Source organism: Camelus ferus, chromosome 5, assembly GCF_009834535.1.
Source record: "Camelus ferus isolate YT-003-E chromosome 5, BCGSAC_Cfer_1.0, whole genome shotgun sequence".
Taxonomy (NCBI): Eukaryota; Metazoa; Chordata; class Mammalia; order Artiodactyla; family Camelidae; genus Camelus; species Camelus ferus.
In genome coordinates this window covers 51,534,400-51,548,112 of record NC_045700.1, presented here as the reverse complement: position 1 = coordinate 51,548,112, position 13,713 = coordinate 51,534,400, and the positions used below count along the sequence as shown (strand labels likewise).

Below are 13,713 nucleotides of genomic sequence, written 5' to 3'. Positions count from 1 at the left end.
AAATCTTTCTGATTCTTCAGTGGTATTTTATTTTGAACCATTTTTATCTCTTGCTTGGATGATTATAATCGCCTCCTTTTGCACTTTTGCCTCACCCCCAACACCCCTGCAATACACACATAGCTGTTCTCCATACAGTAACCAGAGTGATCATTTTACAAACAGAAGTCAAACAAGGTTACTCCTGTGTTCAAAACACTGCTGGGATTTTACTCAGAGTAAAAGTCAAAATCCTTAGAATAGCTATTTGCAGTCCCTAGACCCAAAATGGTCTTCTCCCAGATATTTACCTGGTTAATTGCCTCACTTCATTCAGGGGTCTGTGCAAATGCCCTCTCAACAGAAACTTCCCTGAATACCTAAAATGACACTCAACCCATCCTTGTCCTCCCTCCTTACTTTTCCTTATTTTTAAAAGCACCACCTAACATATTCATAAATTTAACACTTACTTAAAATATATGTAAATTTATGTTTTATGTTTATGTCCCCATGCTAGAATGTAAGTTTCACTAGACCTGCATCCCACACTTGGAATGATGCCTGGAACATAATGATATTCAAAAAGTATTTGTTGAATGAAAGAATGAATGGGCTCCCAGCATTAAATTCCTGCTTTTAGAAGATTTTCCTTACTCTATGCAAAATGTAGATATATATGTTATCATATATATATATATATATATATATATATATATATATATATATATATTCCCTTCCTCTATCCCAAATGTGTGTGTGTGTGTGTGTATATATATATATATATATAAAGTTTCTGAATAGAATACGACATTGTGTGTGTGTAGAATACACAATGTTGTATTCTATTCAGAAACTTCATATTGTGTCTATACCATACAATAGGTGCTTCAGAAGACTCAAAGATGAGTAAGCACTCTTCTTGGTGAGCAGGACATTTAGATACTATTTCACAGACTTAGAAACTGAAAGTCCACTTAGCATTCACTGATTATATTGAAATATTTGATATTTATGGGTTAATCATATTTATAGGCATTTTTATTTTAGTTTTTCCTCTAAATTAGTAGACTAATTTCTTATATGTAAGAAAGGTTGACCAGATTAAACTGGAATGGACATTTCTAGTTTAATCTGGTACTTTAGCATAAAGACAGCCTTAACATGATTCAGGTTAGCTAAGTGACTGCTAAAGATGTACATTTTCATTATTTTCTCTTACTAATACTTGTATGTTTTGAAAGGGTATGGTATTAATCTTCACATTTATATATTTCACTTAATTTTGAATTATAAAATGTCTAGTGGATTTTAAAAATTGGTTTAGGACTTTGGGTATGAGTATTATAAAAATCTATTTTGTAAAAGAGGTTTTCAAATGAGTAATAATAAATAATATATTAAACATATTTAAAATATTATTAAAGCCATTCTTCAGTCAATTTTTTGAGCATTGCATTTTCAAAGTTACTTTGCCACTTTTATCTAAATTAAGGATATTATATATCAAATATAAGGAGATACAATGTAAATTCTAATTTTAGATTTATTTTATATCATTTATGTAAATTTCTTCACTATGGAAATGGAAGTAAATGTAATACCTTCTAGACTGATTAAACATTAATGTGTGGAAGCCTGGGAGCCTAATTTAAAGGACTATCAGAAGACTTGAATTAGCTAGAGAGTCACAGCTTTAATGCACAGACTTGAATTATATTACATTACTTATCACTGAGTCACAAAAATCGTTCTTGTAAAGCACACAATGGCAATCCATTTCCCCAGTGAAAGATAGCAGCACTGTCACACACGTTAGAAACTTTGGATGTCACTGTGAAATCACTGTAAACTCTTCTTTATATTTCAAGGCAATGGGGAATTATTAACTAAAATGTCCCAGTTTAATATGAAATTTGAAATTATTTTAAGAGAGGTGGATAAAATTGAATACTTTTGGGAAAATCAAAAAATAAATGAGTCAAGTATATTAAGTAATTATTGACAAATCCTTGATGTTTTATAATGTATTATAAAAATAAAAGATGATATCCATGTGTTTCATAAAAATTCTAAGATTTAGTCATTTTAACAAGTTAGGTCCCACATGCATAATTCTTTGAGACAATTAGATATTTTCATAAGTTATAAATGTTCCTATTATTACATATTCAAGATTGTTAGTGTACAGAGCACTAATTTTCCCATTTTGAGCATAATAACTTAGAGAGTATGGTTTATCAAGTGCATTCTGTGTGGAGTTCTTGACTTGCTCCCCTTACAATTTGGAAGCGAAGTTAAGAGCATATTTTGTCAGGGTTCATTTACTTCATCTTGTCTCAGTTAAGCTTGAGTGAACGTACTAAGAGTTTGCACATACCTTATCATTACATTGATGCAGATACTGAGCCCCCCAACCCAGAAGACAAAGTATATCTTTAAAAAATTTTAACATAATATGAAATGAAGAAGTAAGCAGTCTTGTTTGTTTTTTTAGAGTAAGCATCTCAGATACCTTTTGCTGAATTCTTAACTACATTGTGGTGAAGTTAAAGAAGTTGTGACATTAAATAAGACTGATTTTATTATTCATTATCTATATTGAAAAAATTCACATAAACCTACTTTCATTAGGTTGGTGGGGGGAAAATCTTTTTCAAAATATAGTCTCTATAATTTGCAGTATTCATAAATAGAATGAAGAAATTAATTTTCTGGGATGAACTTTACCTTGACACATATAAATGATTAATTTGATTTTAAAAGGAGATGATTTTTAATTATGGCCTAATTAGAAAAAAAGAGATGACAGGAAGAGAGATCAGAATTCAACAAATGAAAGGATGTGGGGCTCAGATCACAGTTGATACAGTCAGGCTCAAATAACTGTCTCTTTTATGTCCTGTTCTAATTATCCCTAAGCATAAGGTGTAGTTGAATATCCAGAGGAGGAATCTTTGATCGCTGGGAATCATCTAAGGTTAATAGTCCACCTCCACTTAATAGAAATATGAAACTCACTGGGAAAATGAGGCAAAATTTTGTTCACTTGGAACTCTATAAGAAACAATGTTATTTAAAAAATAAAAGCACTTTTTTTAAAAGCCACTTTTTGCTATAGTCCGGGGAATTATAAACTCAACCTGCCATGTTTTCCCAATTCATTGGGTCAGTTCTGTCATCATTGTTAGATCCACTTATTGCTTTTCTGTGTTTCAGTGTATAAAGTAATTCCACCAGTGAATCATGCACCAGAAGCATGAACATCCAGACTCTTAGCTGACGAATAGACTGCATTTGAAAAATTACCTTGAAGCCCACTAAATAGCTCAGCATTCTAAGAAATAACTTTATTTGCCTACATGGAAATTTTTGGACAGCATGAACAAAGACATATGTAATGCCCATGTATTCAAACAGTGGCATTTCAAAGCAGCTATCACTGAAGAACTCTACTTCTGTTTCATGATATTTGACTCCAAAGAGAATTAGCAGTCTAGAGTGCACATTGTTTTCTTCCTAGAGGCACCACTTTTCTCGTTAGTAATACAGAAATATTTGGAGTTGATGGGTTTTACACATGTATATTACAAAGCCAGTAAATATGAAAAGCCATAGCCAGAACTCTGGCCTTGAAGGAATCCAGAGGACACCATTCACATTAAACTCTATATGAATGGTGCCCCCTCGTCCCCTGCAGTTACACAGTGTGGCAACCTGGAGGGTTTCACTTAGCTATAAATTAGAAATTAGCAAAGGCATTGTGTCTTTTTAAGATAAAAAAATTCCATAACGGTTATAATTTTGTCTGGACTTTGTTTTCAACAGATCCCAATAGATGAGCATTGAGCGAAGTGAATATCAAAGCCAGTAGTATGTCATTACTGATATTGCAGGCCTTAAAATTGCAAATATCAGCAGAAAGACTTACCTTTGAATTGAGTAAGCCTTTCTCTTGGGTGCATCTTATGTTTTCTATGTGGTAGCTTTGTCTCTGAGAGTGTGTGATCTTATCCATGCCATAAACAAATGCAAAAAGCATTTTAATAGTTAAAAATAGTCTTATGTTAAAGCAAAGACTCAAGTAATTATTTAGCTGTTACCCAGTGATCTCTAGTTTGTTTCTTAGTATGTGTAACTATGGTATTTTCAGTGCCATGCTTTTATCTCACATTATTTAATCTTCTATATAAATAATTTGGTTGTCTTTTGAATGTAGGATTATACTTTGGAGCAGAGGATAAAATCTGTGATGTAAAAGCAACATCTTACTTAGAACCATCTATATAAGATGCCTATAAGTAGAGCGTTTGTTTTTTTAATTATAGAACACCATGACACGTTTTCTGCTTTATACGAGATAATAATTTTTGAGGTATCACAATGTGGCCACCTTTCCCTAGTGCTCCTTTGTTATGTCTGTGTCCCTGTGGTACTGAAAATCGGGTGTGCCCAAGAAACACTGCATAATTCACAGGGTGTCACCGCCCTAGCACATGCTGGTCCCTCTACGTGAAATACGTCCCCCTCCAGACTGCCACTTCAGAACCCTGCCCCCAGAACAGAGCTCAGCTCTGATGTCCATTTTCCATGAAACTTCCACGATCGCCCTCCAATCCGAAGAAGTTCACCCCTCCTCTGAGTCCCATACTTCTTTGTTGCTGTTTACTTCCATTTACAATTTGACTCTCTGTTTGGGATTATAGTCATTGTATGCACATCTTTTCTTCCAACTACCATTCTTGTGAGTAGAGTCTTTATATTTAATCTTTTACAATGTCTAGCACATGGCAGGTGCTAAATAATTCTTTGTGGAATAAATAATCAGGTTTTCCCTTGTTAGTTTAGCCTGGTTTTGTGGTAATTTGTTTGACATCTGTTTTATTTTGGCATTTTAATATACAGGGTTTTTCTGAAAATTAACTGACCTCTGCTATTTCCCATCTAACACTACTTAACATTGAAATCTAAGGTCTCAGATAAAACAGATGCCAATAATGATACAATTTCTTTAATTAAGAAAGTGATTTTAATTACTTTTTAAAATACAAAAAGATCAGGTCTACTGGTAAATAAACAGTTGCGGACTTTTTCTGGTGACATTACCCTTCCCCAGTCACTTGCCAGTTTGTGTTTGGACTGCCTTTTCTGTACAAAGTGAACACAGTTTTACATCTTGTTACAAGATCCTATCCACCTCTCTAAAGTCCAAAATAGAAATAAGGTAAAAAACAGAAATGGGACCTCAGTGAATTACTGAATTTCTCATTATTGCATTTTTATTTGTAAAGCAATACATTATCTCATTATTTATCTTTTTTACTTGGACCTGTAGTGTCCTCAGAGATGTAGAGGACTTCAGAAACTGAGGGGCTTTAGTGACAAAGATGGAGATAAATGGAAGAAAAAATTCCAGGATATTTCCCATCAAAGCTATTCCTCTACCAGTGGGTGGTCAGGTAGCTCCTGGAGTGACCTCTGGAAAAGGAACCTAGATACGGATGAATTCTTGTGTGGAGTCAGCATGATGGTTTGGGCAACTCTAATTCTGGCAGTTCTCAACAAGGGGTTTCTTTGATCACTGCCAGTTTGGGGGTAAAGCAGCACTTAGGGGTAGAATCAGAAAGCAAGCCATTCGTGCTAGACAAATATGCGTCTGCTCGTTAGTCATTGAGGTGCAAAGTAGGTCAGTTTGGTTAACCAAGACTCTCAGAAGGGACATGAAAGCCATGGTTGATCAGGCTTGATTGCACTGCCGAGTTCATTGGTTTTCTGGCTCTTGTCCTTGTTTCTTTCATTCCTCAAGTAAGGAGATTCCCAGATAATGAAGTCAGGTTAATCGTGTCACTGTTTAACAGTGTCTCGGTTTCACTTGAAGGTCTGCCCAGGACTTAGAAGCTGTTGACACCTCAGATACAGTACTGAGGAAAGCAAAGTGCTACTACCAAGAATACCACCGGGATATTGGAAAGGTGCCAGATGTGAGTGAGTGGTGTCTGCCACTCTTTCCTCCAAATCTTTTGCAAACTGCAGTCCTTAGCACTAAGAACGCTCATTTCTTCATGCCCCAGACCTCAAAAGAAAAGTGAATCACGGTCCTGGAGAGTTTTTTCCTTCCTGGCACCCAGTGAGGTATCACTTAGCTGGCTCTTTACCCCAAGTGCTAATTGGTGCTTTTAACTTTCCGCAGTGACGCCAGGAAATAGTAATGAGGAAATGACATGCTGCTTATCTTGTGCTGGGAAGTTTTATTTAGAGAACTGTATGTTTCTTCAGCCAAAGGGCACTAAAGTAGCATCTCACTGTTTAGAATACTTGGAAAGATGAATAACTAGGAGGTCTTCTGGTATCCTGTAGAAATTATCTACCTTAAAAGCAAGACTTTCTTAGTTACTCACCAGAAGGATCAGTTCTAATGTACTATGCTAGTATATTTCCCTACTCACAGAAATGTCTATTAAAATATAATCTTTCACTGAGTCATTAAAAACAGTGTACATTCTTTGTGTGTAATTTTTAACTTTAATAAGATTGTACTGTTAACTTACTGTGAGTATGTGTATATTTAATGTGTGAGTATACAGTGAAATAGGGGTACACACCTAAGCATTTCACAGACACAAAATGGCTTCCACACCTACCTGTGTGACTTCTAAGTTATTTAACTTCTTGTGCCCAGTTTCCTATTTGTGAAGTGCTGACTATTATTGGTACCTACGTATCAAAGGGTATTATGAAGATTACATTGTAAAATGATTATAAATCAATAAAAAATGTTAAAAAAAAAAGATTACATCAGCTAATACGTGTAATACATTTAGAACTGTTCTTGGCAGAGGCTCAATAATATTAGTCATTATTATTATTTCTTCACATTATCAATTTTTAAATTTTTATTTGTATATTTTCTTTGTATCTACCTAACTATATTTGCTGGATTTAACTATTCTTAGATAGTAATAAATAAAAGATTTAAAATAATGTTACACTTCTCTCTTCCCTTGGGTTTTTTCGGTTTTCTTCTTCAACTTGACAGAGAACAGTCTGAGAGGTCCTTGAGCAAACCGACTAAGAGCTAAAATGATGTCAATGATGGTATAAAATAATATTTATGAAGAGATATTTAGGAAGTTATTCAGTGTAAGTCTGTTGACCTTGGGTGATCAAGGTTATGTGTTATAATATAATATCTTTAATTGAAATACGGAATTAAAACCTGGTTCCTTCTGTCCATTGCCACGTGTATCTACACACACACACACACCCCACCTGTACGCTGCTTGCTGAGGAAAATGTATGAAAACATTAGTATGATCATCTTCAAACACATAAGGTATATAAAGAAAACTGATGTAGAAGTTATTGTTGCTGTAGAAATCTAACAAAAACTCACTTTAAGTGACAGGTTTATCATCCTCTTTACCTTAAGAACTAAGCTAATATGCCACATAATATATGTTTTAGGTTTTTTTAATCAAGTCCATGTTTATATATTCAGGATCTATTCAAAATGAAATTCAAGTGAATATACTTAGATTTTTTTTGTTAATATGTGCATTATACTAGATACCAAAAAGATAAAATCCTTATTCTCTAGGCAGAGGGGAATTTTCCAAATGTCAGAAAATGGACTAAATATTTTCTTGTTTGGCTGTGAGTTGTTTTTGTCTTTTGAAGATTTTTTATGTTCACTTGCCTAGGTCTCTCTTCTTTTTTTTAATCCAGTTTTGAAGTCACAGTTCCACCTATGCTTTGTGTATAGGTGAATGTAACATCAACTGCTTTGACTTCAGAATCACCTCTGAGATCAGAAACAAGGATTGTCCCTCCCTCCTTTGGGGCTTATGTTGTCTATTCTTAGAACTGGAGTCATCAAAATGACACACAGAGCATGGCTAGATGACTCCAAAATGCAGTGCCACCTCCACTCACTGGCAGGTTGCTTTGTCACATCAGTAGCTCTCAGAGCAGAGCCAAGAGGAACATAGATGCAGGGGAGCAAGTTTGTAGTTGAAGGGAAACAAGATGGAATGACTGTAGAAGTCCACGCCTGGGGAGGGCACCCCAGGCAGCTTGCTGCCAGCCAAACATTTGACAAGTAACCCCGATGGGCAGTGGTGGGAGGGCACTAATAACAAAGTTCACCTTCGTCCCAGTTTTGCCCTGACCCTGTTGTCCACTCGTATAATGTCTGGCTTTGAAAGACATAGGTCCTCTGTTTTTGTATAGAGAAGGTTTCAACCTGCAAAATACTCTAGGATACCAGTCTACTACTTCATTAAATACCAAAAACATAGTTGAGTGCCAAGCTGTAAGTGTCTGTGGTGCCTATGATTGAATGTATTTTCTCCTGCATGATCATCCATTGTGGTGTTTGTAAGTAGCAAAAAAATGAGCCTGATTTGTTCTCCTTTGTAGAGCCAGGCCGAGGCCCACTACAAAGGAAGTAAACATGCCAAGAAGGTCAAAGCACTAGAGGCAACGAAAAATAAGCCCAAAATGGTTTCTTCCAAGGACAGCGCAAAGGCTAATCCCAGCTGCTCCATCACTCCAATCACAGGCAACAACTCTGACAAATCAGGTCAATGACACTTTTTGTTCTTTACATTCTTTGTGCTCCTCCTGGTCCCCTGCCCCCACCCCATTCCGCGCTCCTCTCCTCTGTTGCACGTTCCTCTCCATGATTTGTTTTTATAATGTTACTATGTTTCCTTCACAGAAAAGGTTATGTGTTTGCACGGAATCTAAGCATTTGATATGTTACCATTCCATGTTGTTAAATATATACATTTACGTATATATATGTGTATGTGTAAATATATATATATATATATATATAAGTATATGTGCATGAAAATAAGTGGAGACTTCTTGGTTGCATTGTGTTTAGACAAAAGTCAAAAAGAGAATCTAAAATTCTGAGTTTATTATTCATTTCTATTCATTTTATGTTTGGTTTTTACTGTGGGCTTTTTCAGTGAAGGAATTTTAAACTTGCTTATTAACAGAAATATTTATATTTTCTTTACCCCAGTAAAGAGGAGGAAAGGAGCAAAAAGGTAAAGTTTTCTGAAAGAGTGGCTTTACTAAGTGAATCTGGAAATGTGTTCAGTAATAAAAGATTTTGATTTCATAAGATCTTCGTAGAGTTCCCCTCAGAGTTACAAATGAACTCAAGGATTTTAAAGGAACTATTCACAGTTATGAATCGACTAACAGAAGAACTTTATATAATTGGAAATGAGCTACTAGCGGAAGTACCTCTTAAAAAGAGTGTTTCATAGTCCCAGTGAGTCAGCAGTTTTTCTGAGTCGGTTCAAACTGAATGATTCAGAAAGAAGAGGGAAAAAAGTATTTTTCTAAAATGTATACTGTAATATTGGGTGTTTAATAGGCTTTCTCACGTTCACATCTGCCCCTCAGGGCTCAAGATGGATAAGTCATCTTGTTACAGTGACTGAGAAGCAGTGTCTATTAAAGGAGACTAGGAGAATATATTCCTTTCTGTTAGGTTTGAGACTCTCTTTAGGGACCTCTCTAAACATACAGACACAAATGGGAAACAACAGACACACCCTTCTCACCTGATTCTCTTCTGCTCTCCAAATCATTGTAGAATTTGAGGAGGTAACTTAAGAATGCTTCCCAGTGGCTGCCCAGGGCCTTTGGAGAAGAACAAAGCCATTTGTAAGAAGAAGGTTCAGAAGAGCCTGGTCAGATAAAGAGACTGTGCAGGAAGGGGCCGTTGTTGGCAGGAAGGTCCCAAAGCTCTGCAGCCTGGACTGAGTGCGCCAACCCAAATCTGGTGGTAAAGACTTGTTCTTTGTGTGATAGAATCACTAAATCATGTCATCTGATGAACAGATAGTAAATACTGAATTCTTACATCAGACTTCTCCCCTTCTAAACAACAAAGCTTTTTTATGCATATTATCAAATTAATCTTTAACCTAGAGCTATCAGATATTTGGGTCAAATATTACCTCCTGTTTATAAAATAGCAAACCAAGGTAAGGTCCATCTTGCGGCTGTTGTTTGCTGAAGGTTACCCAGGGTTTGAAGAACAGGATCCATCATCTCCTGACTTCTTGCCTGCTTTCATTTTCTCCAGGATATTGGTTCCTCTACAAAATAATACTCTGGCAAAGGTTTTATTACCTGAATTATACTCTTTACCCACAGAAGTACTTAGAAGCAAAATGATAACTCAATGGAAGTTAGTGTCACTCCATTCTTTCAGCATATTTTGTGTCTTGATCTCATAGCACAGTTGGAAGGAACTGTAAACATTCCCGCACTGCTATTGCATGTGCTCAATGCTCCCTTAAGATATATTACTGTTTGGGAACTGGGGTTGCTCTAGGCATAGTAGTAAAATTAATGGGCAGAAAAAAGTGTTAAAAATGGAAATAGAAAAGGATCAAGGAGAGAGGAATCAATGAAAGAACAGAAGATAATTAAAGGGAGAAGGAAAGGTTTAGAAGAAGAGGAAAGGAAGTAGGGGGAAAAAAGTCAACAATTAGGGGACAGACCCAAGGCAAGAGCAATATAGAAATAGAAAATCCAAATAAAGGGGCCGGGTCACAGTCACAACATGCCTTAAGCCTGCAAAATGCCCAATGAGCATGTTAAAATAAAGTTTAATGAGACAAGTCTTTTATTGTGCGTCTCAAATGCTGATGAATGCTGGAGTGAAAGAAATTTTCAGAAACAATTGTGTTTGCCTAGGGAGCAACAGGAACACACCAGGGTCAAGCACAGCAGTGGTATAAATAAGGAAAGAGAACTGAGATCTGGAAGAACCCTGGGAGATGAGAGTGGGGGGAAAGGAAAACAAATCTCAACCACAGAATCTCTTCTTTAGCAGCTGTGTGGTGGTCTTTTATCTCATGTACTCTGCTTCCTTGGTCCCTTCCTTATCCACCCACCAAAGTCCCTGTGGGCTAACACTGTTGACCTCACTCACTATGTCACTGTCCAGACTTGGATTAAAAGTAATGGAAACTACCGGCATTCAGAGGTTACCTCATTTTCTGTGTTTCCTTACTCAAAAATCTGCATAAATTATTTGGCAATTCATTTGTCAGGTCATTCAAATTGCTTTTTTGTTTTTCTATATTTTAAATGAATATTAATACTAATGAACTATTTAATTTGTTCTATTATATCCACAAAAGCAACGTAAAAGTTGTTGAAAGATGGCACTATTTAAAAATAAAATGGGTTGTATTTGTGAAATAGATATTTTATCACGTTCAACTGAATATCCCACAGATGTTTTGTAGAATTTTCAAGTTAGAAAATTAGAAGCTTTGCCCAGATGGGAAATCTGGTCTAAACGGTGTAATACATAACCTATTGTTAACCACCTATTTCTAAGTCCTTAAAAAGCTCCCACAGCTTTGTCAGAGTCATAAATTTTTTTGTTAACTGGTTTTTATTTCATTTAAAACCCTGGTTTAGAATAAGAGAAGACACAAAAATCAGTCCTTCATAAATGGTCTAGGTGGGATGTAGAGAGGAAGGAGGAGGGACAAGGAATGGTGAGTATGGAACTTAATTGACTGAAATGTTTTATTTCAGAATCAGCGAAAAATTAGAGTAACAGTCACAGTGAAAAGTCATGGTTGACTGACTATTCTTATGAGACTGAAATTCCCCAGCATTGGTCTTTTTCTTCTGAATTAAGAGTTCCTATCACGTGGGCTTAAGCAGTGTCAACGTGATTCTGAGCTATTTGAGTGAAAAGTGAATATGTTAGTTACTTGATGTCTTGGCTACCAGATTTCAAAATCCAGGCATTCACAGCATCCATAGGATTGATTAAATCAATTTCCATTCTCATATTTTAGTATCAATAACTTAGCAATAGAGTATTATTCAATGAGGGCTTGTCCTGAGAAAAAGGAAATAGCCAGATGTTAAGGGAGGGAGCTTCTGGGAGTGCAGCATCCTGGGATTCACTAACATCAGTCAAGGAAAAGTGTGATTTCGAGTATCTGACAGGAAACATGGGACCCACAGTTGACCTTTGCTCCCCGAGAGCACAGATTATTTATTCTAAGAAGTAGCCTAACAATCTTCCAAGAGCTAAAAAAACCTTCTTACCTCCTATTTTGGCAACTGGGACAACCATTTTTTAATGATGCATTTTGAGGCATCATTTGGGTCAGGTTGCATCTGGATCTGTGCAATAGAAAGAAATTTGTTGTAATGGAGCTATCAGATATAAAAAGTTCAGGGTATCATGGCATCATGGCAAGCTTTATTTTTTTCTTCTCAGATCAGTAAACAAAATGAGTTTCAACTACAATAACAGGAATTTCATTTGTTAGAAGTCCTGACCATATGATTGAAAAAAAAATTAAGTATGTTTCATTCCAGGCAGTTAAGTAAGAAGAGCTGTCCCATTCACATTTTAGAAGTTAGAGTAGAATTAAATGTAAAAATCCAGAGACATAGCTTTCTGGTCTCCCAGGACCTATCCTAACTTTTAATGATGCATCAGTGGAAGTTCAAAACATGGTAGGAGGGAGGAGAATAGTTCTTTGGGAGAATTGAGGTCAAGACACAGCAAGCGTTAGGCAGCTTCAGGAAGATGGCTAGAACATATTGGCCAGACACTCTAACCAAATTTCTCCCTGGAGTTCAAGTGTCATAATGCCATATGACAGTACACTTCCCTGTGTTAATATGCCCCATACATCAAGTTGAATGCTCTTTGTGACAGCATTTAACCACTCATAACAGGCTCAAAGTTAAAAGAAACAAACAAAAAAAACAGGGCCTCAATTTGAAAAATCTTATTTCTTGAAAATAATAAAAGATTTTGATAATCAACCTAATGATAAAATATTTTGATAGTTGGCCTAATGATCCATATGTCTATCTTTAGCACAAGATGTGTTTTAAAAATTAATCAGATATCAGGATGGGGAAAAATACATTTCTAGTTCAAAGTGTATAAAGCTGTTTAGAGCTAAACAGCTTTTAATCAGTTGCTATCTAAAAAGACAAAAGCAGATGGAATGATTGAAAATGCTATAGATATTTTTATAAATGCAATTGAGAGCAAAGATGATGGAACCAGCATGTTCTACTTAAAATATAACAATAAAAGCACCTTGAATTATAAAACCCAGTCACATAAATGTTTTCGTATGACCCGCTCAACAGCCTGGTAACTGGTAGGATTGAAATTAGTATCCATCTTTCATATATGCACACAGCCTACTCTATATCCATTTATTCACGCAGCAAATGTTTATTATCTATACTAAATAGTATAGCACATCTGTACCTTTTGCCATTTACTGGAATGCAACAATGAACAGAGAGACATTTTCTTGCCCTCAAAGAGCTTCTAACCTAGTGGGGGACTTTATTTATTTGTTTGGTTTATTGGGTTGGATTTTAGGGCTACAAAGAAAAATAATATATACTCATCACCTTCAAGCTACTCCCAAAAAACATGGTAACAACTAAGAACCAGGGTCTTAGAAAGATTAGATGGCTCGTGTGAGGTTGTACCACTCATATCCCAGCAGAGTCAGGGCAGGAACTCAGGGCCTCTTGTTCCATGCGTATTCCGTTACTTCGGAATTCCCATTACTTCTAAACTTCTCTGACCCGGAAGAGTGAATACAAACATCCCAACAGGCAAAGTCATAGACCACTAAACCACTTCTTTAAGAATTAATGAGTAGGACTATAGATTACTTTTAAATTGTTTGC

At 35.8% G+C, this 13,713-nt stretch overlaps 1 protein-coding gene across 5 annotated transcripts in view; it reads left to right on the top strand.

Moving 5' to 3' along the window:
• The window catches only part of ZNF385B (zinc finger protein 385B), a 367,465-nt gene that overhangs the window by 328,610 nt on the left and 25,142 nt on the right, over positions 1-13,713 (top strand). For all 5 annotated transcript variants that reach the window (XM_032479851.1, XM_032479850.1, XM_032479848.1 and 2 more), the window contains one exon: positions 8,398-8,560. In XM_032479851.1, the coding sequence (XP_032335742.1) occupies positions 8,398-8,560 (163 nt within the window). The remainder of the gene's footprint in view (positions 1-8,397; positions 8,561-13,713) is intronic.